Here is a 26,290-nt window from a genome sequence, read left to right as displayed (position 1 = left end):
GGAGGAGCAGGGAGCTCTCGCGGCTTCCCTGGCACTGTTGGCCTTAGGCAGGGGACAAAAACCAGGGCACAGCCATCCGCACCGCACGACAGTTCATTTAGCCCAACTTTCGGACGTTCACGTTACAGAAGAGAAGACATAATACAGCCAATGAAATAACTGTTGGCAACACTTTTCCCCACAATATTACATAAAAGTGGACAAACATTAAATAAACATTCTGTTATTAATCAATAAATATATTAACACTGAAAATCATGTATAAATTAGGAAATAAATGTACAAACTATTTCACAAAGTGCTTTTTAAAATATATACACAACATTCAAGAAATTCTTAATGTAAGACATTCCAGATTGAAGTTTGGGGGTAATAAGTTTTTAAAGTATCCTCCTCTTTCAAAAAACATTGACACAATCCTTAGAAAAACGGGGGGTGGGGGGGCCCTAGGGCTGTAGCTCAGTGGTGGAGCACTTGCCTAGCATGTGTGAGGCCCTGGGTTGGATCCTCAGCACCGCATAGAAATAAAGAAATAAAATAAAGACATGCTGTCCACCTTCAACTACAAAAAAACCCAAACAAACAAAAACACCCACACCGCACACACACAGGGATGGAACTATCTTCACGGTTACCTGTCCAATATTTTCAAGCAGTTTCCAGCTGAGTTTGCAAATTACTTCTATAAAAATTTCCAGAAAGGAACAAAATCAAGAGATGACCCCTAAATGAAATTGCCAGTGCCTCTGTCATTTAGCAATTAAGAACTCTCATTTCTGTAATTTAATATGGGCATAATATTTTTAAGCCCTTATCAGTGTCAAGGATTTCTTTTTAAAAACGCTATGCCTATAACATAAATACTGAAATGCCCATGTTCTCATAGGAGAGTGGAAAATGTCCTAGAACAGGAATGACAGTCAACACAGAAAAGTCTTTCCATCTGAGCCTTGGTTCTTCTCTATAAATGGCAACAGTACCTCCATAGTTCCCAGCAGGACTGCCAGGATTAACTGCAGCAAAAATAGTGAAAGTGAAAAATCAATAAATAAACAAATGTATCCTGTAAATTCTGAAGTACTCAACTCTGGACCAAAGAATTACTTTTGCTGTAATCCCAGCTACTCAGGAAGCTGAGGCAGGAGGATGGCAAGTTTGAAGCCAGCCTGAGCAATTTAGTGAGATCCAATCTCAAAATAAATAAATAAATAAATAAAATAAAGGGGGGGGGAGGAGGAGGAGGAGGAGGAGGAGAGAAGGAGGAGGAAAGAAAGAAAAAAGTAGATAAACTTTTAAAACATAAAATTGATTAAAGGAAACGTTGTCTTTAGTAGGCCTAACATCTCAAGCACTGTAAAATCTTTGTATTTTCTGAGTCATTTTTGGAAATACATCAGCATTTATACAAAGATTTCTTTTTTAAAAAAGGATTCATAGTAAACACAGTGGTCGTTATTACCCAGGTAAAGGCTGATCAAGGTCCGTGCTCCTACAGGTGGAAGCGCAGTTTTCTTCCTTTGGCCATGATTTTCCAAGTGTGCTGTCTTGATATTTGCACAGAAGATAAATGGGGTTGAATGTCCTAGTGATGTGAGAGTCACTCACTTTTCATCATATAAAACCTTTACTTTTCATTCAGAAGGACACAGGGAAGTTACTGGGGTTCTTTTCAAAAACAGGATGCAGATCTTAGATATCCCTAAAAGGAAATAAACGCCTGCTTGGAGATCAGAACAGGTCGGTCCTGGAAGAAATGACACAAAATAAACAACTTGCCAAGCGCTGGGAGACTTGGTATAAATACTTTAAATTCCTCAAATTTAGGACTGGGCATATTAAATATTTGAATCCTAGAAAAGACATAAGATGAACAAAGGCCAAAGCCAGGCCCTTTCTGACTGCCCATGCCCTTGGGTGACACGACTCTCCCTGGGCAGGCTGACCACATGCTGCCCTCGGGCTCGGTTATTTGGAATACAGTCGCTGTCCTCTTCACCTTTAACACAGGACAATATCCTTCTGGAAAACAGAGCTGGCGACCGACGAGGCAGTGGAGGGTCTGGCTCCTGCAGGTGAAGCCGTGCATCCTTGTCTCACCAAACAGCAACGGGCCCACACACAGGGCCAGCACTGCCGGGCTCCACAGGCCACAGAGCTGAGGGTAGCAGGCAGTGGCCAGAGCAGGAGCTGCTCCGGCCACAGCACACCCAACGGGAGGGAGCAGACCCAGCTTGCTCACGTGAACACGAGGACCGTGGCACCTTTCAGCTATGTCCCATCGCCAGGCACAGAACACTGAGGATGAGATGACCCCCAAAACTAGCTAGGAACACGGAAAAGAGGGTGGGGGACAGAAATGGGACAACTGCTCCATCGCACTGACATACTACACCACACACGGCATCCCAGGTCCTGGCACAGTGCTGTCTTGCGCCAGAGGTGCAGGTGGCTTCGTACCCAGCATAAGGTGGGCACGTTCACATGCAGGCATGGCGCTGGGCGAGGGGCCAGCAACACGGCACAGTTCACCAGAACCACCACAGCTGTTCAGCACCCAGTCACACTCCCACCAGGCTCCAACAAGAACACACGAGTCCTTCATTGCTGATAGTTTCCGTACTGGCCCTAGAAGAAATCAAGACTTAGAGGTTTTTTTTTTGTGTGTGTGTGTGGTGCTAGAGATTGAACTCAGGGCTCTGTGCATGCCAGGCAAGCACTCTACCAACTGAGCTATGTCCCCAGTCCCAAGACATGGTCCTGAGTAGGAGGGTCGGAACTCAAAAGCAAGGCCAGGCCCACCCCAGCCAACATTCAGACAAACAGGAAAGCCCATCTGGCCTGGTCAGCTGAGAGAACAGCAGCGTTCAGGCCACCCAAAGAGCTGGGCAGCCTGAATGCCTCAGCACAATCCAAGTCTAGCCCAGGGCTTCTCAAGTAGAGCTGACCCTTTCCCCAGCGACACCTGGCAGCCTCTGGGTGCACTAGCATCCAGCAAGAGGCCTGCAGAGTGCATCATGGCCCCACAGATCCCTCCAGCCCACAGCCCGCAGCAGGACCTTACAGCCTGCAGCTGGCCGTGTATCTCCCAGATACACAAATCAGGATCCTGGGAGCTAGATGACACTTTCCCCAAAATGTCATTGCTCTCTTCTCTGAGGCAGGCATAAAACTACAAGTCTTCCAGTGGGTCTATCACGAGAACATTCACTTGTTATTTCCTAGCAATTCCAGTTTTGCATCAGGGGCAGGTTGTCGCCTCCTGGATTCCACAGGCGGCTCCCAGTGCACACCCAGAGGCCAACCCCAGAGCCTGCCTGCATGCAGGGCCAGCACGCTGCACCCAGAGCGCTCAGAGGGCACTCTGGACCACGGTCCCCCATGTCCAGTGGTCTGCTCCTTTAGGGACTCTGCCCTGATGATCACATGACTGGCTTTACACCGTGCTCACAGTCAGACTTCAAAGTGGTTCACCCTTTTAGAAGCAGGATGAGAAGCACTTAAGGAATTTGGGGCTGGGGCTGGGGCTGTGGCTCAGTGGCAGAGCATTCACCTAGCACGTGCAAGGCCCTGAGTTCGACCCTCAGCACCACATAAAAATAAATAAAATAAAGGTATTGTGTCCAACTATGACTAAAAAGTAAATATTAAAAAAGAAAGAAAGAAAACACCCTCTTAGCCACTCAGTTATCCAAGGAAGACAACCATAACATGGTGCTTTGGAATTTCACTAGCTGTGTGAGGTCACTGATGCCTGCTACCTACACGTCACTGTGGAAAGTCACCTTTTGCTAAGGATTCTCTTCAAAGGAAGCTCCAAATAAATGTCGGAGACACATCTCCCTCTACTGTTCCACACTGCAGCTACCCGGTCTTTTCCTGATGTCTACAACAACAAACCGGCCATTCCCCAGGACTTTTGCACGTCCTCTTCCTGAGCCTGGCTCATCTCATCCGTGAGGGTCCTTGCCCCTTCAGTGCTTCGGGCACACAGACCCTGTCCTTGCAGTTGCAAAGGGCGACTCCTTGTGAGGCCTGTGAAGCCCTATGCCCTGCAGCCTGTCCCTGTCACCTCTTTACTTAGTTATTTGCTGGTTTGTTTACTTCTATGTGGTGCTGAGGATCGAGCCCCAAGCCTCCCGCGTGCCAGGTGAGCGCCCTACCCCAGTCTCACCACCACCTCTTCCCAGGCTCTTGCTGTGCCCGGGCTCTGGCCACACAGGCCTTATTGCTGCAGAAGTCCTCATTCTTGCCCACCAAGAATGGTCTTCCTTGGCTCCTGACCAACTGTCCCCTTGGCAGACAGGGTTCCTGTCCACCCACCTGCTGCCCTTCTCCACCTGCTCCTAGGACAGTAGTGGGTGCTACCAACTGTGTGCTGCCTCCTGAGTGAGCTGTCTGTGCCCACAGCACAGGGTCCTGTCACTGCCCGCCTCACCCACCTAGCAGAGGCCCCAGCCTGCTAGGTGCACAGTGAAAACCTGCAGAACTGATGGAGCGAAGGAGAACCTAACGGTCAGTCTAGGGTGCAACAGGCCAGCTGTCTGTCAAGGTGAGCACACCAGCAGAGACTTTTGGTACTGGGGACGGAATGCAGGAGTGCTTTAGCAGTGAGTTATATCCCCAGCCCTTTTTATTTCATTTTAAAAATATTTTTAGTTGTAGATGGACACAATATCTTTATTTTTATTTATTTATTTTTATGTGGTGTTGAGGATTGAACCCAGGGCCTCACGCATGCAAGGCAAGCGCTCTATTGCTGAGCCTCAACCCCAGCCCAGCTCTGTTTGAGACAGGGGTCTCACTACATTGCCAGGCAGGTTTGAACCTGCAATCCTCCTGCTGCAGCCTCCAAAGTAGCTATTGGTGTGTGCCTCAGAGCCGGAGGCAGAGGTGATTGTTAAAGGAACCTGGCACCAATCAAGGCTACCTCGTTATTCTTCATGACTGTCATCTCCACAGCCCCGGCGGAGGGGGGGGGGGCGGGCCTCGAAGCACCCAGGTAACTTGCCTGCTCATAGCCATAAGGCCGCTGCTGCTGGGCAGAGGGTCCCGTCTGCGAGGCTCGGTAGCCCCCGTACTGCTGGCCTTGTCCTTGCTGGTAGCTGGAGTACTGCGAGGGGGCACTCTGGGCAGGCCCTGAGGAGACACAGGCTCTGTGGGATCAGCACTGGCTCACCCCTCTTTTGGAATCTCCAAAACACCAGGGACCTGTTCTTCCTCAACACAAATACGGGGAGAGAGGGCCATGGGACTACTGGCCAGACCCAGTCCTGCACCCTTGCCTGGGATGGGCCACAAGACCTCTTCCCACACACTGGTCCAGACCAGCTGAGGTCACACATGATGGACACTGTCAACTTGTACTTTAAAGATCACAGGAAACAGGGGAAGCTTGCAGCAGAGGAGAAATGGCCAGCATTTCTGTGAAAACTAAGTTGAAGGCTTTGGAAATAATTGATAAAGGCCGGCCATGTTTTTACTGACCGAGGGACTTGGGCATGCCAGGCCAGCACTCCACCACTGCGCTGAGCCCAGCTCCCCAGGCTTGTCCTAGATGCTATTTAATTGGCTGTGTCATAAAGGCAAAGGGTCCTATCTGGCTCCCTCCTCCCCCAGAACCCTATGGTCTTCGTGGAGACCTTGCCCATGGGGCCCACCCTGAGAATGGGTCTGAGCGGCCCCAGCTCCTTTTCAAAAGGCACTCAGACGACTCAGGTGCAGCGGGGGCTGAGACCCACTGGCCAGAATAGCTTCCTCCAAGACTCAGGAGCTGGCTGCCTGCTACACCAGAGGAAGAAAATCCTGCCTGACCACAGGCCCTGGGGGCTGTTTCTGTTTCAGTTACCAAGGGCCTAGGCTCAGTGGAGTGAGCTCAGCAGGGGGAGACCCATTCCACCCCAGATTCAAGGATAAATAAGTGGAGAGGTTCCTTCTTTGGGTGGGTGGGGGCCTGTGAGGACTAGTGTTTTTTTCTGTCCTGAGACTAGGGATTGAATCCAGGGCCACTTTACCACTGAGCTCCAGCCCCAGCCTCCTCCCCATTTTTGTTTTTGAGACAGGGTCTCAGCAAGTTGCGGAGGAGGCCTGGAACTTGTGATCTTCCTGCCTAGCCTCTTGAGTCACTGGGATGAAAGGCATGGCCACCGCAACCCCAGCAGAGGTCACTGCCTGCCAGCTCTGACCTGGGGACAGGCAGCCTTTCTGTGTAACTTAAATGCCGATAGCTTGCAGGGATGTCACCCAGTGGCCCTGTGTGACTGCAGGGTGAAGAGGGCATGTGCCCCCCAGGTCAGGGGAGTTCCAAGGGGAGCTTCCTGCAGTTGGGGTCTCTGGCCAAGTGCAACCTGTAAGCAAGGGGCCAGGCAGGACAGGGTCCTGACACGGGCAGACTGGGGCCAGGGCCCTGCTGAGACCTGACCTGGGTGGACTGAGCTTGTTCCTGCTGAAGGGAGAAATACCCTGGCCTCTGACTCCTGTGCACCCCATGGATCCTGAAAGCAGGGTTAGGTTGTTCAAGGGCCTCAATCAGCCTCGGCGAACTTCCTGGCTAGGTCTCAAGTTAGCGATCCTCTCGTGGGGAGCAGAAGCTCGAGTGAAAAGTGCTTCTGGCCCTGCCGCGAAACTAGCCCCCTTACAGGCAGGCTAGGGGAAAGCCCAGCAAGGTGGGTGCAGAAAGCACCCTCCCAGCGGGGCCCAGTGTCTACCACTATGCTCCAACGAAAGGGACCAGGTCTCCCTGGAGAAGTGGCTGACCGTAGGGCTACACAGAAAACACAGAGGTGCTTAAAACCCCTCCAAAAGTGAAACATGCTAAAGGGACACAGTGGCCAGGTGCGGTGGCACACAGCTGTAATCCCAGCGGCTCGGGAGGCTGAGGCAGGAGGATCATGAGTTCAAAGCCAGCCTCAGCAATAGTGGGTGCTAAGCAAATCATTGAGACCCTGTCTCTAAATAAAATAAAACACAGGGCTAGGGTGTGGCTCAGTGGTCAAGTGCTCCTGAGTTCTATCCCCAGTACCCCTCCCCCCTCCAAAAAAAAAAAGGTCATAGGGGCCACAGCCAGGGCTATTTGACCACTAAGTACAATGGTACCAGACCATGACCCGATGTGGAGGTTAACATGCACCTGCACATGCTGACCTAAAACACACCTGGAGGGGTGAGTGGTCAGACAAGGGACATTTCCCCGCAGAATTCCAAAGAACATGTGAAGATGATCCCTCTTGACCGGAGCTTACTGACCTGCTCCCCAGAAGGAAGGGAAGGAGGGAGGAACGGACAAGGGAGACACCTGGCTACCACCACTAGGGCCAGGCAAACTGGCCACATTGCCACAGGCAAGCTGTGTGAGGACTGGCTATGTGAGATGGGACCCACCAGTCTCCTTTCCAAACCCATGACCTAGTCTCACCTGGGGAAAATGGCACATCCCCGTGAGGCATGTTCACACACCTGGCCAGTGTGCCCAAGATGGTCAAGGGGTGAGGTCATCTGTGACACCAGAGCAGAGGAGCCCGTGGACAGAGGATGGACACTAGGGACCAGGAGTCTGGATGCAGGGTGGGTCTGGCCCCCGGGGGAGGACACCATGGACCAGAGGTCTGGACGCAGGGTGGGTCTGGCCTTCAGGAAAGGACACCAGGGACCAGGAGTCTGGACGCAGGGTGGGTCTGGCCTTCAGGAAAGGACACCAGGGACCAGGAGTCTGGACGCAGGGTGGGTCTGGCCCCCGGGGGAGGACACCATGGACCAGAGGTCTGGATGCAGGGTGGGTCTGGCCTTCAGGAAAGGACACCAGGGACCAGGAGTCTGGTCGCAGGGTGGGTCTGGTCCCCGGGGGAGGACACCATGGACCAGAGGTCTGGATGCAGGGTGGGTCTGGCCTTCAGGAAAGGACACCAGGGACCAGGAGTCTGGACGCAGGGTGGGTCTGGCCTTCAGGAAAGGACACCAGGGACCAGGAGTCTGGTCCCCAGGGTGGGTCTGGCCTTCAGGAAAGGACACCAGGGACCAGGAGTCTGGTCGCAGGGTGGGTCTGGTCCCCGGGGGAGGACACCAGGGACCAGGAGTCTGGACGCAGGGTGGGTCTGGTCCCCGGGGGAGGACACCAGGGACCAGGAGTCTGGATGCAGGGTGGGTCTGGCCCCCGGGGGAGGACACCATGGACCAGAGGTCTGGACGCAGGGTGGGTCTGGCCTTCAGGAAAGGACACCAGGGACCAGGAGTCTGGACGCAGGGTGGGTCTGGTCCCCAGGGGAGGACACCAGGGACCAGGAGTCTGGTCCCCAGGGTGGGTCTGGTCCCCGGGGGAGGACACCAGGGACCAGGAGTCTGGACCTGGGAGCAAGCGCCGGTTTCCCAGTCGTGGCAGCCACGTCAGGTCACCACAGGCCCTGGCCGGGCGCAGGTCGCCCTGCACCATCCTGACCACTGTCCTGGAGACCCGGAACTGCTCCAGAACGAGGCCCTAAGCAGGCGCGTGCCCACCTGGGGTGCAGGGCGGGCCCTCGGGGGAGTGCCCTCTTACCGTAGGCCTGCTGCTGCCCAGGGTAGCTCTGCTGGTTGGGGTACTGCTGCTGGGAGTAGGTCTGCGGCTGGGCAGTGCCCTGCTGGTACCCAGCCTGCTGCTGGCTGTACTGGGAGTTCCCTGCAGAGAGAAGGGCATGCGCTCACCGCCGGTGGCCAGCAGCAGGCCCAGGCGGGCTGTCTACATGTTCAAAGCTACATCTCCTCTTGACAAAGAGCGACACGGCCGGCGCGGCCACTGGCCAACGCCAACGCCCTGGGCTGTGCTGGGCCCCACAAGACAGGCCGAGTCCTGAGAGGAACCAGGGCCTTGCAGACCTGACTGGAAGGTGCCCTGGACACAGCCGTGTGGATGAAGCTACGTGACGGAGCCACGCTTCTCCACGCCAAAGACCGAGGGGGCGGCCAGTGGCTTCTCATGGGACGTGCCCTGCTGACCCCCAGCCTCCGCCTTCAAGCCTCCAGAGCAATGGGTTCCTGTTGCTTTAGGTGGCCGGATGATGGCCCCTTGCCACTGAATGCCCAGGAGACTGGACGGCCCACGAGCACAGCACCAGCTGGAAGCGAGAAGGACAGCACAGCACTGACCAAAGGCACCTGGGTGTGAGGGCCCCTGGTGAGGCGAGCGGGCAGAGAACCACGTCTGGAAGGCCCAGGAAATGGCGCAGGGAGGCCAGCAGAGCCCAACGCAGGCGCCTGCAGACATGCACCTTCCCTCATTTCAGACAGCGGAGCATCCCAGGTACTGAGCAATGGCTACCAAGCCAGGGATGGTCAAGCGGGTCACAAGAGAGCTCCTGCAGTCTCCTGGACCACCCTGTGCAATGAGCACTGCCGTCGTCCCCACTCTCAGGTGGCGAAATGGTCGCAGCAGCCTCACTTGGAAGACGGGCATTCAGACCCACAGGCCCTCTCGTCCTGAGCCACCAGCCACAGCAGGGCCTCTGGGAGGGGCGGGGACACCTGCATCCTGTCTCCAGGCCACTGCCTTCTCCTAGGGACATGCAGTGTGATGCCCAGGAGGCTCATGGCGGAGGGTCGCCTGGACACGTCCCTCAGGTCAAGATGCAGTCAGCTGAAGTTCACACCCCTACTGGGCCCAACGGGCTCCAGTGCTTTGGGGACATCAGGCTGAGGCCACAGCTGATCCTGGGGACCAAGTTCCTTCTTCCACCCAGTGGATGCGGGCAGAAGCTTCCCATAGGCTGCCGTCGCCAGCAGGTGGGCAGAAGGCAAGAGGGCTCCGGCTCTCACTTCCTCTTCCTTCAGAGAAAACACTTGTGCTTGTTTCCAAAATCTGATTCCCGGCTGTGCCCACGCCAAGGCCTTTTCATTTCAGAGACATCAAGTAGTGAAGTGGCACACATGTGCAGACAGCCTCGCCAAGCTCAGAGCTGCAGTCTCCCCACGTCTTCCTGGGGGGTCTGAAGCGCCCACTGCAGGGCCAGCAGGTCAGAGTCGGCTCCAGGCAGGGACGCCTCCCCCAGGAGGTGTCTAGACCACGTCCTGCCTCCCGCTTTCATGCAGGCTGCAGTCTGCAAAACCCGACAAAGCGCACACCGTTCATTTGTGTGGGACCACATCTGCGTGGCCCAATTCCAGGTCCAGGAGGGGACTGAGGCTGGGGCAGGGACTGGGAGACAGGTGCACTTCTGGGACCCAGAACATGCCCCAAAGGAATGGCTGTTCTTATGAAAATGTGCCCTGCAGATACAGGGCGGCACCCAGGGGCCGAGGATGAGATCCGAGGAGCCTGTGTTCCTGTGACCGGTCTGGCTGTGGGTGACGACTTTTCTAGGACCTGCAAAAGTTAAGTCCTTTGAAACTGAGTCCTAGTTACAGACTTCTAGAAAGCCATCTGCGTCCGACCCACGGTCCGCCTGCCGTCCGAGCGCCCAGCTTGAGCTCTTAACCCAGGCTCCTCCTCAACACCAAGCTGGCTCCAGCAAGCCGAGGGCAGGCGAGGCAACTCCAGGGAGCCAGAGGACTCGGTTCAGTCCAGCACTTCAGGACTCACCAGAGCCTCAGCAGGCTCCTCAGGGGCTTCGGGGTTTGGCCAGCTGCAGTATTCTTGTATTTCTTGGCCCCATTTTTACTCTTCATGAGATGACAGGTAAAGGAGCTATTCCTGGGGTGCCTGCTCTCGTGCACCTGGAAAACCTCCAGGGATCTGGGAGGAGCAAGCACAAATGTCAGGTGTCTGACAGCAGGCGTGTGGATGGGGCCTCAGCAGAGCTGGACAGCCCCGGCCCGGCCTCCGTGCCACCAGGCACACACACGCTCCACCTCTCCTGCTCCCAGCTCTCTGTCTAGGAATCCGCAGCCTCCTGTGGTGTGGTCATGAGGGATAAAGGGCAGCGATACGTACAGTGGAAGGAGAGGCCAGCCCTGGCCAGTATACACGCGCAGCTTACGAACACACGGTCAAGGCGTGGCAGCATGAACAAGGGACAAGGGACATATTAACGAGTTCTAGAAGCAGAAATGCAGCATGGGGTGCGCTCTGCTGCTGCTGGGATGCTGCCAGTCTGAACCCCCACTCCTAGGGGACATGTCAGTCACACTTGGCAGGCTCCTGAGCAACACCCAAGAGACACACCAGGGGCTCTTGGGGCTCCAGGAAGCGCAGATAGTGTGGATGACCGTACAGCTAGGGTCCTCCTGTCCTGGTTGACAGCCAACATTTGACAACTCCAACTCTAACCTCTAAATAAGCAAATTCACTCTCATGATTCAGAATGTAAAACCAAACAGGGGCCCACCTCGGAGAGGGACAGAGGGCACTCCACTCCTGCCGCGCTGCCTGCCCCCGCTAACTGTTCTCACTGGTGTCCCGGATCCTTTCCCGGCTGCCCGGGGTGTGCTGTGGCAGCGTGGCTGAGCACAGTCCCGTCCTCTCTCTTGTCTGCTCTGTGTCTGACCTCTGCAGTTCATAGGGAGCACCTTCCAGGGTCGTGCCCAGGGCCACTCAGGAGGGACTCGCTCTGTGCGGGCTGTGCTGCCGCAAGCTCACCACAGTGCCAAGCCCACTGTACCCGAACCCCTCCGGTCAGCACTCTATAGTGTCACGCTCCTATCCAGCTCACTGCAGCCCTCCTGCCTCTGGTCCTTGATGGTCAGCGTCTATGACCCACAAGGTTCCTGTGGAAGTTCTTTATGTTGGCCTCTGACTTCCAGGGGCCGCTCTGCACCTGAAGGAGGCAAGACCTATACCCCAGTCCTCAAAACAGCACTCCACTTCTCACCCCACCCAGGACCTCACAATGTGAGACAGACCACAGTCCCTTTGCACATGTTCCTCATGCTGCAGTCTAATGAGAAGAACGGAACACAGCTCTTCTCAATCCAGGAGAGAGCCAAGCCATCTGCCACCATGCTGGCATTATATACCACTTTTGTCAATTACACCTTAATAAAGCTGGGAGGAAAACTGGAAATATAAAATAATAATAATACAATTAAAAAAAAAAAAAAAAGAAAAAGACAGTGGCACAGTGAGGCACACCTGTAATCCCAATCACCTGGGAGGCTGAGGCAAGAGTACCTCAAGTTCAAGGCCAGCCTGGGAAATTTAGCAAGACTGCCTCAAAATAAAAAATAAAAGACTGGGGAGTGGCTCAATGGTAGAGCACCACTAGGTTCAATCCCCAGTACGGCTAAAACAAAAACAAAAACAAAAAAAACACCCAAGTATGTATCTTTATGGTGCACAACAAGAGGTACCACGTGGGTATACATGTGGGTGGTTTCTTCACAGCAGGCTGGGACCTATTAGCTCATTAGCTCGACAGCAGAACATCTATAGATCCAATTCTCAGAAAAATAGCCCCAACAAGTGCACGCAGCCCCGTGGGCCTGCCTGCTTCCAGACAGCTGTTTCTATGGAAAGATGGGGCTGTGAAGAAGGTCCCCGGCTGCAGAACCCACATGTAGCCTCTCCCAGACCAGCGCTGGCCCACCATCCTTTCTAGATGGGGCTCCTCCGGGAGGGATGTCCCTCATGCAGATTCACTGTGCTGCCCGACAGAGCCAGGTCCTCCCACGTCTGACGGTCCTGCCTTTACTCCATCAGCTCCTAAGGCCCTCAGACCCATTCATGCTGGCCACAGACACCAGCCCACAGAAAACTGCCCAGCAGCTCAAAGCCGGCCCTCTGCCCAGGGCCCTATGCAGGACGAGTCCTGAGAAGCTCCCAGGAGGTGAGGCATGTCTGCTGGTGTCTATTCTGAGCAGTGAGAAGCCATGTGCGGTGACTGCCTTCGTGTGGCCACAGCCAGGGGTCTGCCCTCCCACCTCCAAGGCTGGATCTCAGCTGGTCCACTCTGGTGAGCACAAACTGGGCTCTAGGGAGCAGCACAGAACCTGCCTATGTCCCGATGGATGACAAGCTGCGTGACAATCCCACCCGTTCTGATGCAGGGCCAAGTCTGGCGTGAACTGCTTGTGCGGCTGCAAGGACCATCGAGGCCACCCTCTGGGTCTGTGTTCCTCTGCAGCTTCCTAACCCCGCAGCCTGGACGGCCCGTTCTCGGAACCTGCCTCAGCACCAGGTGGGGCCAGCAGGCCAGGGTCTGCAGGCGGAAAGCCTGGGGGCCAGACCCACCCCTCAGGACAAGCAGGGTGGGCTTGGCGGTGCAAGAAGGTGGAGCAGCCCAGGACGCTCACTGGGTCCTGGCAGGTGGCCTGCCACCAGCCTTCTGGAGGACTTTCCCTGTTTTCAAATCTTCTAAAATATTTTGCCACGTGTAACTAAAACCCAGAATTGCTTTGTGGAAAGCAGCGTGCAGGTTCCTGGAGAAGCCAGGCACAACTGCCACGTGACCCACAGTCCCACCTCCAGGCCCTCTCGAGGGTGGAGAGCAGGGACACAGGTGCAGCCTGCCACCTTCACCGCAGCACCATCAATGACAGCCAAAGCACAGGCCAAGTGTCAGGAACAGAGGAGGGCAGAGGAAGCACACCGTGGGCCTTCAGAAAGGGCCACCTGGCCCCGTGACAACAAGGAAGCCGAGGACACCAGTGGGGTGTGGCGAGCTAGTCGCAGGAGGCCCCAGGCAGTGCACCCCACGGAGGCCGAGGCAGAAGGGTGGGTCAGGGGGGTCAGGGGGCAGGGCTAGCGTTCAGTGGGGACAGTCTTGGTGTCAGGTGTGGGAAGTCCTGTGTGTGTGGGTGGCACGGTGCTGCACGCCACTATGAATGTGCGCAGGCCACTGGGCAGGCTGTCTGAACAGGGCTGCATGGTAAGTGTCGTTTGTGGCATATTTACCACAAATGCACGTAAGGAATGCACCCAGAGCGTGGCCTAGGCAAGCCACCTGTTTCTTGCTCTCCCTCACCCGGCCCGTCATAGCCCTGCCGTTCCCACCACCAACATCTGGACCAGGAAGCCTGGAACTCGGCAGCAGAGGCCCCGCAGGCCTGTGAGCTGAGGGCACTCTGGGGCTGTGCTCACCCGCAGGGGATCTGACCGTGCAGCTCTCTCCCCAAGGCCCCTTCAGCGATGTGCCACTGGTGGTCAGGGCTGTCTGCCTGAGAGCAAGCTCCCATCACCCGCCACCTCACCTCCACCTGACAGGTGGCGTGGCCACGGCGCTCTGTGCAGGGCTGCAAGTGCCTGGCCCGGTCAGCAGGGCTCTGGAGAAATGCTGGGCCAGACCTGACCATGCCACCCCCCCACACACACTCCCGGCCGGGCTCATGAGGGCTTTAGGTGCCTCGGTCCCTGCTGGGTGGCTCTGATTGAGGAGGCTGAGAGCAGCTCCCAGGCCACACACTGGACAGCTGCACTGCACGGCAGGTTTGTCCCCAGCACCCCCGGTGTCCAGCCGAAGCTCTCCCATATCCCAACACACCAGGCAGGCAGGACCCAGCACCTGGCGGAACACCCGCATCTTCTAGGAGAAGGTTCTCGCAGCTCTGTGCCACCGTGTGTCGGTCCAGGGTGGCCCTGGGCAGCACTGCTTGCTCTCGGGCGTGTGGCGTCCCCGCTCAGGGCTGCTTACCCCCCTCGTAGTAGTGCTGCGTGGAGTCCTCGAAGGAGCGCTCGTAGCTCTGCTCCGAGTAGGACGACTGCTGGTAGGCATAGTCACTGTGGCCTGCAAAAGACGGGCATCAGCTGTGGGCAGGTCGCACGCTGCCTCTCGGTCCTGGGGGAGACGTGCGAGCCCAGGAAAGGACGGTCGGCCCAGGCCAGGAACATGGCAGAGCGGGTCAAGGGCCTGATTCCCCAGGTGGCCACACCCTGACCCCAGCAACTCCGGGGATGACAAGTTCAGGGCAGCCTCAGCAATCAGGATAAGAGGGAGACGTGCTGGGACGTAGCTCCAGTACCAAAAACAAAATGCGGGGTCACTTCCCACACCCCGGCCTACTGAGAGGCCAGGTCCAGTCTGTCACAGCTGGCTCTGGGAGCACCATCTGCTCTCCTCTGGCCCTGCTTGGCTCTTGGGGCTTCTGGGCAGGGTGCTGTGTGGCACCATGACTACAGGGACACAGCCTGCCCCAGGCTGGCCTTGGTGAGCACCTACCAGCAGGAGGGCACCTGCCTCACGCCCAGGCTAACTGGGCAGCCCACCCGGCTGTCCTCTAGGGAGCCCTGTCTTTGTCTTCCCAAACCTATGCATTTTTTAAGACCAGTTTAAATGCTACCTTCTCAAATCCTGGGATGATCTAAATGGACAACCAGAGGTGACAAGTGGCGGGTGCTGTGCAGGCCTGCCAGCCCCCCGAGGCCGTCTCAGGGTCCATCTATGGCAGACAGGCCCTCCCAGCTCAGACTCCACGGCTGAGCCTGCGTCCTGCCCCCGCGTGCTTGGGCCTCACCCTCGGGATAGTACTGCTGGCTCATGGGCTCCGAGGCGGCCTGGCTGTGGCCGTACGGCTCGCTGTAGTACTCCTCCTGGCCCAGGTACTGCTGCGCAGAGCCTGCAGGCAACACCACGCTCAGGACCCACACAGCGTGGGGCAGCTTTCCTTGCAGCCAGGACCCAGTTGGGCAGTAGGGCCCACCACAAAGAATTCACCCGGGGCCAGTACCGCAGCCACCAGGCCTCCCCTCCTCCCGCCCCAGCAAGGCTCTTGGGTCTTACATCTGTAACCACCACCAGCTGCCCCTCCCCCGGTTGCCCAGAGGACCACAGCCCCACACCAGGTCACCTCCAGAACACGCAGACCCTCAGCAGGCCCAGGGTCCTTGCTCATGCACAGATGGGGAAACGCGGGAGCAGGGGTCCTGGGTGCATGCTCCCCTGAGGGCCTCACCTTGCTGGGAGGGCCGGTAGGGCGCCATGGGCCGCTGCCCCATCATGCTGCTGCCCTGGCCACCCTGGCCCATCATGGCCATGGACGACTGGCCCTGGTAGTGCTGGCTCCCACCCTGCGCAGAGCTGTAGTGGGATGTGGCCGCCTGCTGGTGCATCATGGAGACTGTGTGACAGAGACCCCGAGTCACCTGGGAAGCCCAGGCCAGCCCCTGACCTCCCACGCCCATGTCACCTGGACCCCAAGGCATGCCTCCCAGCGCAGGGTCAGGGCCCAGGGCTGGGTGCTGGTCTACAAGTGCCTCTGGGCGAGGCTCCCACGGCAACACACCATGGCCCCGCAGCTCTCTGCAAACCCTAGCAGGTCCTGAGTCACACTGTCCCCTGAGCACCCCGACTGACCCGCCTGTTGGCCTGTCACACTCGTCCTGCTCAGAGGTGCGGGGCAGCTCCAGAGAGACAGGCAGGAGCCACCGTTTTAAGGTTTCTAGCAACCACGTTGGAGAAGAAAGGGGAGGTCTGTCCTGATGCGTTTTGTTGGAGTCAATAATTCCAAGTTAGATTTTTGCACGTGATTAACAAACTTGGGAGGCATTTCACGTCCTGTTCTGTAATAAGCTCTAAAGACTAGAGTTTGTAACTTAGGGAACATCCTGCACGGGAGCCACTCCACCGAGCCCATGGGGCTCCCAGACCCAGGCCATGCTGCCCACCCCCCACCCAGAGCCTCCCGAGAAGCAGCCCAGAGTCACCATCACTGCATGCCACTGGCTTGGCCCTGTGGAGGCCTGGGGGAGGCAGCCAGCCCTGCTGATCCTCTCCTTCCCTGTGCCCAGTACATGGGTGACCCCGGGACCCACAGGCACGGCCTGCACACATTCCCAGTGTGAGGAGCCGGCCCGCAGTGAGTACCTGGGTTGGACTGCATGTTGATGTTGGTCCGAGACACGTAGTTGCTGATGGCGCCCTGGCCCTGCATGGGGACGCTCTGAGAGGCAGGTCCCGAGTGGCTGTAACCAGGTCCTGAGCCGTGGCCACTGCCAGACATGCTCATGGAAGTTGTGGGCAGGGTGCTCTGCACCGTCTGCTGCATGGACACGTGACTGGGACCTGTGGAGGGCGGGCATCAGGGGCGGGGCCAGTGAGCACCTCCATCTCCTCTGGGCAGCTCTGGGGAGGGAGGCGACTAACCCAGGTCAGCCCCAGGTCAAGCAAGTGCGCACGTGACGAGCGGGTCCCTCTCCAGGCAGCCGGGCTCCACTCCCACTGGGTGCCCACTGGAACCGCACTCTGCATTCGAAGTGGGCATCGTGTGACCATGTGCGCATGGTGGGGTCTGGAGCTCTGCTCCCTGGGCACGGTGACTCCAGGACGAGCCAGGGACACCGAGCCCAGCCCTGCAGGCTGTGGGGGCCCCACCGTGGCAGCTGCCCCCGTGGCTGTCTCAGGGACCGTGGTACCGGAAATGTCCCCTGCAAACCTGCTCACCATTGCCGATCTGGCCCTGCATGAGGGAGGCCGGGGGCAGGCCTGTGCTGATGGCGTCGCTGAGGCTGCCTTGGGGGTGCAGGCCCTGGCTGGAACCGCTCTGGCTCAGTGCTCCGGGGCCCAGGTTCATGTTCTGGGTCGGTGGCTGCAGTGACAGAAGGTTGGGAGGATGGCTAACTAAGAGCCACCAACAGCCACCTGGAATTTGGTGGCCCACAGAATTTTCACTGCATCCATGGCCATCTGTTCAATGTCCGAGACCTATAGCCACTGTCACGCTCTGCAGCACAGTGGTGGTGACTAGGCCCCAACATCTCAGGCCTAGTGGAGACAACACAGTGTAAACAAGAGCCCAGCCTGTCCACACACACTTGGGTGTTCAAAAACTGGTCCCCTTGCTGGGACAACAGGGAACCCCTTTGCTGGCCCCCCATATCCTTCTCAGGATCGGCTGACAAGCACCTCAGTGTCCACAGCCCCCACCATTTTGTGCCCCAGGGCCTTCACACAAGCTGGCTCACTGATGTTCCCTGAACTCCTTCTACATGTGCCCACTCCTCTCTCATTCTTTATTCCCCCAAGCCCACCTCTGATCGCAGTATGCAGCAGGGAGGTGGGATGTACAGGAGACAGGAGACCCCCTGGACCGTCACTCCCACATCTAGATCAACCTGTGGCCCCAAATGTTTGCACAGACACTGTCTACACCTTGCCAAAACCGGAAGCCTCCAGCAGGCTCTGCTAGCACCTACTGGGAGAGGAACCCCGATAGGCCGACCAAGGCCGCTTAACATTCTGGACTTACAAAACATGCCTTAGCAGTTCTGATGTCACCATTTTCCAGGGGAACCAGGGCACTGGGAAGTGAGCCGTTCTGGGGCCATGGCACCCGTCAACGCGAGGCTGCTACTTCCCTGGCTGCACTTTCCCAGCACGGAAGAGGCCAAAGCGGTTGCACCTCACAGTGAAAATTCAATTTAGGGAAAACATTTTTAAAACCAAATCAGTCCAGGCACAGTGGCCCATGCCTGTAATCCTAGCAACTCAGGAGGCTGAGGCAGGAGGATCACAAGTTTGAGGCCAGCCTCAGGAATATAGCAAGGCCCTACCTCAAAATAAAAAATAAAAATGTGGCTCAGTATAGAGGACCCCTGTGTTCTATCCCTTGGACAAACACAACCCCCTCAAAAAAGCCAAACACTGAGACTGACATCTAGAGAATTTGTGGCACTGGGGGTTCTTCTGATTAAGCTCCGCTTCCGGTCACAGCGTGGCAGGTGCACAGCTCCTGATGGCTGACACTGGACAGAGGAGTCACACTGTGCAAGGCCGAGTCAGAGCCCTGGCCCCAAAAGACAAGGAAGGGCCCAGCAGGCCCAGAGGGACCCCACGCCAGTGCTCAGACACCGGCTGCCCACCACTCCCAGGTTGCCTGCTGGGGGTCGAGTAACCCTCCCCAACGGGAGGGACCTGTCCACCGTCGACAGGTTTACCACCAGTGTACAGCCCCAGGCCCCAACGCCTGCCTCCCCAAGATGTGGTCCCTCAGGTCACCTTCCTACTGGAGGTGACACGCTGGGAACCTGGACCTAGGCAATGTGTGGCTCCTGGCAGTAAGTGGGGAGCCCTGGCCCCCGTGCCTGGCACTCACGGCGGGCAGCAGCGACTGCATGTTCTGGTTGGAGTCAGCTATGGTGGCCAGGTAGACCAGGTTCCGGTGCAGGATCTGCTGGTACCTGTGGGTGGGGACACGTGAGTGAGGCAGAAGCAGGTTTAACCAGGAGCTGGGACCTCTAGCTAAACCCTGTCAGGACCCTGGCCCCAGAGGACACCAGGCACAGGCCCCACAGCCTGGTCAAAAACAGACAGGTGGCAGCGCTGGGGGTCCAGCAGGGGCAGGCAGGAAGTGGACCCAGCCCAGCGCTGAGCAGGCTCCCGCCCCAGGAGGAAGAGGTGCTGGGTCTCTTCAGAGAGTATAGGTGGGGGACTGGCTCAAAGAGGCAGAGGCCACAGGGGACAGAGCAGGCAGTGGCCCAGCGTTGGGCTAACTCCACAGCCAGCTGCCGAGCACCCCAGAGGACACAGGAGTGACAGGAATCCCAGGCTCTCCCATGTCACACCCGGGGGTCCCATCCCCATACGCTCATCACATTTGGGAGACTCAAGCCCCCCCACCGAGCCTGGTAACCCACAGGCACACTCGGCGGGAGGTGCCAGGTCATGAAGGCAAGGGAAGCCCCTGGTGTCCACAGCTATGTAGGCCCGGGCTCCCTGACCCCCCCCCCCGCCACTCACTGGGTGCACTCCGCCGTCTTGCCCTTGCTCTGGTAGTCCAGGATGCACTGGATCAGGTGGTGGTTCTCGTCCAGCATCTGCAGCAGACGTGGGTGTGAACGGGGCCTGGGCACCAAGGCTTCCTCGAAGCAGCCACAGGGCATCCGCCCAGCAAGCCCAGCTAGTTCACCACAGGGTGCAGGACCCCAGGGGTGCCTCGGAGCCCCACCTGCAGGGTGTGATGGGTGCTCAAAGCACAGCAGACCCCAAAAGGCGGACCACCCATGTGACAGGAAGGCTCACACCACCAGCCCCAGGCACTGACCCCTGCCTGAGGTAGCACACAGGGTCCTGCCCTGGGGACAGGAGGAAGTGCAGGCACATGGCCTGGGCAGGAGCTGAACAGGACATGCACCTGTGGCCACTGACCCGCAGCCTCACCCCTCGGGTCTCTGCCACCTGAGTGCCACATGAGCTGTGGTGGGACAGACGGGCCTGCACCCCGCAGGGAACCCCGTCGGCCTCGCACAGCGTAGGTGTGTGACGTGCACCGACTCAGGACCTGAAACCCAGGCTGAGACCAAGGCCACTGAAAGGCAGGCGTGGGCACCCCAGAGCCGGGCAGGGCTCTCAGCGAGGGTGCACAGTGCCAAGGTCAGGAAGGCCAGGCCTGCTCCCCAGGCACGCTCCACACAGCAGCATCAGTGTTGCAGGGACTGGTCAGAAGCAGGTTCTCGAGCCTGTGCCTGCCCAGGTGGTGTGCCCAGAGGCCTCTGAGGAGCACTGGGGTGGGCTCACGGCTACACAGACCCCTTCCAAGGCTTCCTACACCCAGAAGTCCCAGGACCTCACCCAGGGACCCTCCAGCACTGGGCTGCCTCACTGTCCTGGTGTGTGCCTATCCAGAAGAGAGGACGAGGTAGTGGGGACAGGAGCCTGGGTAGGAAGGTGTCTGTGGGCAGTGGGGAACCACACCGGTTTGTGGGCGTGGAGGTCACATGAGAGCCCCTATTCCCAGGTGGCTACTTGGGGGCAGCACAAGGATGGCTAGGGAGGCCCAGGGGGTGGCCACGGCGGGTGGGACAAAAAGGAAGGGAGCTGTGGGAACCACAGCACACGGCCACATGAGCCATTCCCTACCTGGAGGGACCATGCCCTCCACGGGACGGAGCACATGGCACCTGTGCCCCCTCATCCCCAGAGGCCTCTCCTCCTCTCCACTCTCAAGAAGGAAGGAAGGACAGACAGGCACAGTGGCCCATATCTGCGATCCTAGTGACTCAGGAGACGGAGGTGGGAGGGTTGTGAGTTCAAGGCCAGCTTCATCACTTTGGCAAGACCCTGCCTCAAACCCTGAGCCTGATGTTTTCCGTCTCCACCAAACACACGGCCACCTCAGCCCCCGTTGTCAACGGCCGACTCTGCAGCTCCTAGAGCAGGCGGAGCCCTAACAGCAAGGGGAAGAGGGGCCCAGTTGCCCACTGTCCCTCAGGGCTGCCTACCTTTTCCTCCACCCTCCAATGCGGGTCCCTGAAGTCTGTCCTTGGGGTCTAGCTCCCGGAGCACTGGCTATGCCGCCTGGATGGCGAGCACAGCCTACAGTTCTGTAAGTTTCAACACCCTCCTCTCCACCATTTCTTTTGGCATCAGGAATTGAACCCAGGGCCTCTGCCCCTGAACTACATCCCCAGTCTCTTGCTAAGTTGCTTAAGGTCTAAGTTGCCCAGGCTGCCTTGAACTTGTGACCCTCCTGTCCGGCCTCCTACACCCCTGGAACCACAGGCCTGCCCCACCTCTGCCCCTCTACTTCCTGTAGCATTCCGCCCCACTGTGACAAGATGCCTAGCCCAGCTCAGTGGAGGAGCCGTCCTGAAACAGGGAACCACTAGGGGGCGCTGCCAGCCAGCAGCTGCCACAGAGCTCGCCTGTGTGCAGGTGGGGGCAGCTAAACACACGGAAGAGGGCACTCCGGGTCCTTCTCCAGACTGATTAAAGAAAGAAGCACTGGGATTTCTTGTTTTGATCCCAGCATCCAACTCCAGGTTACTTACTCCCAGGCAGGATTTTCTCCAAGGACATTAATGGATGCTGCGAAGCCACCTGGGCCACCCACAGTAGCTCAAGTGGAGAAATGCTAGGTGGTTGCTGTGAGGATTATGGTACAACCACAGGATGGGACACTGCCCAGCCACGGAGATGCTTCACAGCTCGCTCTCACACAAGGAGATACTGGGCGGCTCTCGGGATGGTTTAGAAGCAGCACACAGAGCTACAGCTCCCTTAAGTTAGAAATCCTTGTAGGAAAGGGGCAGGACGCAGGCTGAGCGCCAGACTCTCGAAGATCTGCCCACAGAGTAAGGGACAAGAGAAGAAGAAACGCAGAAGGCCCAGAACAGGGCACAGAGAGCAGCTGGAGGGGAACCGCAGAGCCAGGGTGCTGATCCAAGCGGGATCTGACCCGCTGCACAGGGCCACATGGGCAAAGGCCAAGGAGGCTCAGGACCTACTCACCCCTGACCCCCAGAGCACTGGGGCCCTCTTGGCAGGAGATGTGTCCAGCCTGGGAGGAAAGAAAGATGCTGGACTCCTGAGAGCAGACAGCACTTCCCAGCAGAGCCCCCAGCACACACCTGGCTGGAGTGCAGTTGAGCCCCACCACACCTGCTCCCCCAGAAGGAATGAGGCCTGTTTGGATGCTGAGAGGCAGCAGCCTGCAGGAGTTGGAAGCCATGGCTAATGCTTGGGAGACCAGGACCACGATGTCCGGCAAACGATGGATAAAGAGCAGTCATCACCAGGAGAGGGAATGGAAACCTGTTTAAAACAGCACCAAGGGCCAAAGAACTCCTGGGAATAAAAAAACATTCAAGGGGCTGGGCTGGGGCTCAGTGGTGGAGCGCCCGCTTCGCATGTGTGAGGCCCTGGGTCCGATCCTCAGCAGCACATAGAAATAAATCAAGGTATTGTGTCCCACTATGACTAAAACAGACAAACAAAAAGTCCAGATGTCTTATGAGTTGAAGGACGTGTCTTCAGAATCAAAGGACCCCCAGGAAAGAAACAAGACTGATGGAAAAGCGATGCGGTGACAGGGACGGTGGGGCTCCCGAGAGGGACGACCCAACTGGAGATTGCAGAGGGGTGGAGACCTGAGGGGAGACTGCTGGCAGGGCGATGGCATTGCAGAGGAGACCCAGGAGGGCACTGAACCCCCAGAGGACAATTCTGTGGGCTGATGACCTGGCCCTGACGGAGGGCTCCACAGAGTCACCGATCTAGCTGAGGGACTCCAGAGGGGTGATGGAGGAGCATGACCTAATGGACAAGAATCTCCAAGGCAGGATCATGGAACCCTGAGGAGGGGACCCAGCCCGGGGGACTTCTGTAAGAGCACCGCAGACCACTGAAGGAACCGGACACCGTCAACATTTACCCACGGCAGAGACGGGAATCGGGCTCACACTTACACACCCAGGGTCCACAGCAGTGCCTCCTGCCTGTGGCCCATCACGAGGAACGGAGTCCTCAGCTCTCTTGCCAAGTGCCACTGCTGCATTCTGGCCCCTCCTCTACGCATCCAGGGCTCGGTGAAAAGGGTGAAGGCAGTCAACGATGACACTTTAGCCACAAACACAGCCCACTAGGTCACTTTGGATTCATTTTCAAAACGAGGAAACCCAGGCCTAGAAAGCCCATGTGTGGACGCTCTCAGTGCAACAGGAAAGTGAACCCAGGACGCTGGCCCGCCCGTCCTCCTCAGTTCCACCTGTGTCCATATCCGGGCCTGCTTTGCAGAAGCCTTCCTTCCACCTGTGGGACGGCAGGCCTTTCCAACCCTCTGCCTTCTCTTCCCTTCACGTCACAGATCAGGCACCAAAGCCGGGCTCTGTCTCTTTCCAGCTGCACAGGGTTTATAGCACATTCATGCCTCTAAGTCACTAAAAGGTAGATACCCTTTATTCCTGCACTGCCAGGGGCAGTAGGCATTTCTGCAGCCTGCTGATGAGGGGTTCCAATGAAGCTTCCCTGTGACGCCAAGCGCTCAGAGGCAAGTGGCCTGCCATTGACCCACTGGCCTAGAAACAGGCTCAGGGCAGAGGGTCAGAGTCCCGAGGAGGGCTCCTAGGGGACCACCAGGGAGTGAGCCTCACCAGCCATGACCAGAAGCTGCTCTCTCCTTCTGCCCCAGCTCCCCACAACCAGGACACCCACCAGCCTTAGAAAGGAAATAAGCACAGGGAGGTGGGCGGCGCTGTCTGTCTCCAAATGCACCCTCTCCCTGGGCAGAGGAGCTCCCAAGGCCCTGGCAGTGGGCCAGCAGACACCTTGGAGTACCCAGCCAGAGGGCTCACAGCCCCGCTGCACTGGGTCAAGGGGATGAGGTCTGGCTGTGACTGTCCCCACCCAGAGAACAACACCCTTCCCTGCTTCACCCCACGTGCACGGTGCACTACTCAGGTTCAAAGGCTGTGCAAAGAGGAGATACAAAGAGGCCAAAAGGCCAGTTCCCCAGTGGCTCCTGGATCCCTCCCCACGGTGGACCCGACAGAGCACCCCATCCTGGAGATGGAAAGACAGGACTCCTGGGCTCCCCTTCAGTGGTGGGTGGAGGAGAGGAGAGGTGTCTAATCACAGTGAAGGAAGTGCTGTCACTCCTAGAAGTTACTACTTTGCCATTTTTTTCTCTTCTTTTGAAACCAGGGCTTGAACCCAGGGGCACTTAGCCACTGAGCTACATACCCAGAGTCCCCATTTAAATTTTTTTTCTTATTATTTAGAGACAGGGTCTTGCTGAGTTGCTTAGGGGCTTGCTAAGTTGCTGAGACTGGCTTTGAACTGGCAAACCTCCTGCTTCAGCCTCCTGAGCTGCTGGGATTATAGGTGTGCACCACTATGCCCAGCACACCTCACCATGTTAATGGCAGGCTCAAGTGCCCAGGCCACTCACAGTTGTAGGGGCAGCTCTCTTCACAGAGGAAGACATACCTTTTCAACTGGATCACCTGTGTTCTCTGTGATAGCAGTTCCAGGTCCGAGGACAGCACAGAAGACCAACTGCTGACCCAGCTCCCAAGCCCTCTCCCATCATCATCCAAACCTAGGCACACATCCCTATCCAGATTGTCATCTCTCACCTATGTCCCTTATATCCCACACCTGGGCACAGGTACACTGGGGCAGGGCTGTTCTGGTTTCCACCACTTCCTGGCTGGGAAAATCTGTTGCCTGAAGAATCTGAGATGCCTAAAAGGGGACTGGAGTGTGAAATACAAATTTCTGAATAAATATTGAAGCCAGGAACAGACTGTTAAGTTCCAGAAGGCCATGGCTCCAGGAGACCTGTGGGATGCTGATGTGTGCCTCCAAGTCTGGGGTCCACCCTCCCGCCAGGCAAAAGTCCTGGCCAGATGCCACAGCAACAGCAGCCCCCTGCAGCCCCTGAATCTTCGTATGTCTCGATTTGCTCCACTATAAAATGGGGACGATAATGACTTCTGTGAAGAATTAAATTAGTTAAGATATGTAAAGATCTTCCAACAGTGCCTAGAACGCAATGGCGCTACAGCAGTGTTTGCTAGTAAAAAAGCCACGCTTGCAACCCTGCATTTCGGCTCTTGGCAAACGTTTTCTCCTCTGCTTGGAGCGGGCCAGGCTCCCCCCTTGTTAGTTAACCACTACATTTCTAAAGACAGCAACAGCAAGGGCACTTCCGCCAAGAGAGCAGGGCAGCAAAGCGAGCGCACCGGGGCCGAAGAGGCTTACAGGAACCCAGGAATCCGGCTGTAGATGGAACCAGAGTCCAAAAGAGGAACGGACGCAGCTACGGAAGACGCGGACAAGCTCCGACAGGAATGCCTGAACACTCGTTTTCTTCTCCACATCTTCTAACGGCTTTTAGGGAGGTGGCCCCCGCCCGTAAGAAGGCTTTCTCTAGAAAGCTATGGCCCCAACAGACGAGAAGGCGGTAGGGCAAATCTGCCGATTCGGTTGGGCGAGGACACTGAAAGCGGACTGACCGGGAAAGAGGGCGGGGACGCGCCGACCCGCAGGGCTGCCGCGCGCTCTCCTCAGGGCTGCGGGCCGCGGGACCTGCACTCACACCTCCGATCCGTCCCTTTGTGCCTGGCGCTCTGCACCTTACTAAAGCGGCTGCCTCGCCGTCGCCGCGCGCCCCTTCTCCACTCGCCAAGTTGCGCGCTATGGGCGGAGCGGCCGCCGGGCTACGAGCAGAGCGCGTGGAGCCCCAGTCGGCCGAGACAGCTCCGGAGGCGCGCTCTGCGGACTCGGCAGCGCGCTCGGGGCCAGCACCCCGGCGGCCACCCGGCCCTGCCGCCCCGCGCCCCAGTCAAGGGACGCGCGCCCCCGCAAAATCAGCGCGGGCTCTACGGGGAGCGCCCCCCGTCGGCCCTCAGCTCCCAGGCGCGCCACTGCGGACGGCGGGGCGCCGGGCCGCCGTCGGGTCTCGCGGCCACCCGGCTGCGCCCCGGCTTTGTTCGCGCCCCGCGCCCAGCCCCGCGCCCGCCGCCCACACCCCGCAGACCTGCGCCGCCCACCTTTTGAATGGTTTGTTGCGTGACCTCTCCTTTGCCTCTCGGCCGCGCGGACGCGAAGGCCACGGACATGGTGGTGGCGCGGGCAGAGCCGGTGATCACCGGGGTCTATCCTCCTGCGGCGCCCGGCAGCCCGAGGTGCCCATTCTCCGCAGCGCGGGCGGGGCGGGGGGCGCCGCGCCGTGGGCTCGC

General features: G+C 57.8%; 1 protein-coding gene across 1 annotated transcript; it reads right to left on the bottom strand.

Moving 5' to 3' along the window:
* Positions 1 to 1,463: 1,463 nt before the first annotated feature.
* On the bottom strand, positions 1,464 to 26,229 carry Ss18l1 (SS18L1 subunit of BAF chromatin remodeling complex). Its single transcript, XM_076852072.1, has 11 exons — positions 26,102 to 26,229; positions 19,569 to 19,645; positions 18,925 to 19,009; positions 17,274 to 17,418; positions 16,698 to 16,895; positions 15,787 to 15,951; positions 15,349 to 15,450; positions 14,529 to 14,621; positions 8,528 to 8,647; positions 5,009 to 5,136; positions 1,464 to 2,625 (listed from the first exon to the last, which is right to left on the bottom strand). Exons 1-11 carry the CDS (start codon positions 26,168 to 26,170, stop codon positions 2,599 to 2,601), a joined length of 1,209 nt encoding a protein of 402 aa, XP_076708187.1. The 5' UTR covers positions 26,171 to 26,229; the 3' UTR covers positions 1,464 to 2,598.
* Positions 26,230 to 26,290: the final 61 nt, after the last annotated feature.

The sequence above is a fragment of the Callospermophilus lateralis genome, chromosome 3 (genome assembly GCF_048772815.1).
Source record: "Callospermophilus lateralis isolate mCalLat2 chromosome 3, mCalLat2.hap1, whole genome shotgun sequence".
In the NCBI taxonomy this organism is placed as follows: domain Eukaryota; kingdom Metazoa; phylum Chordata; class Mammalia; order Rodentia; family Sciuridae; genus Callospermophilus; species Callospermophilus lateralis.
Note: the sequence above shows the minus strand (reverse complement) of the source record. Positions and strands in the feature narration are given on the sequence as shown.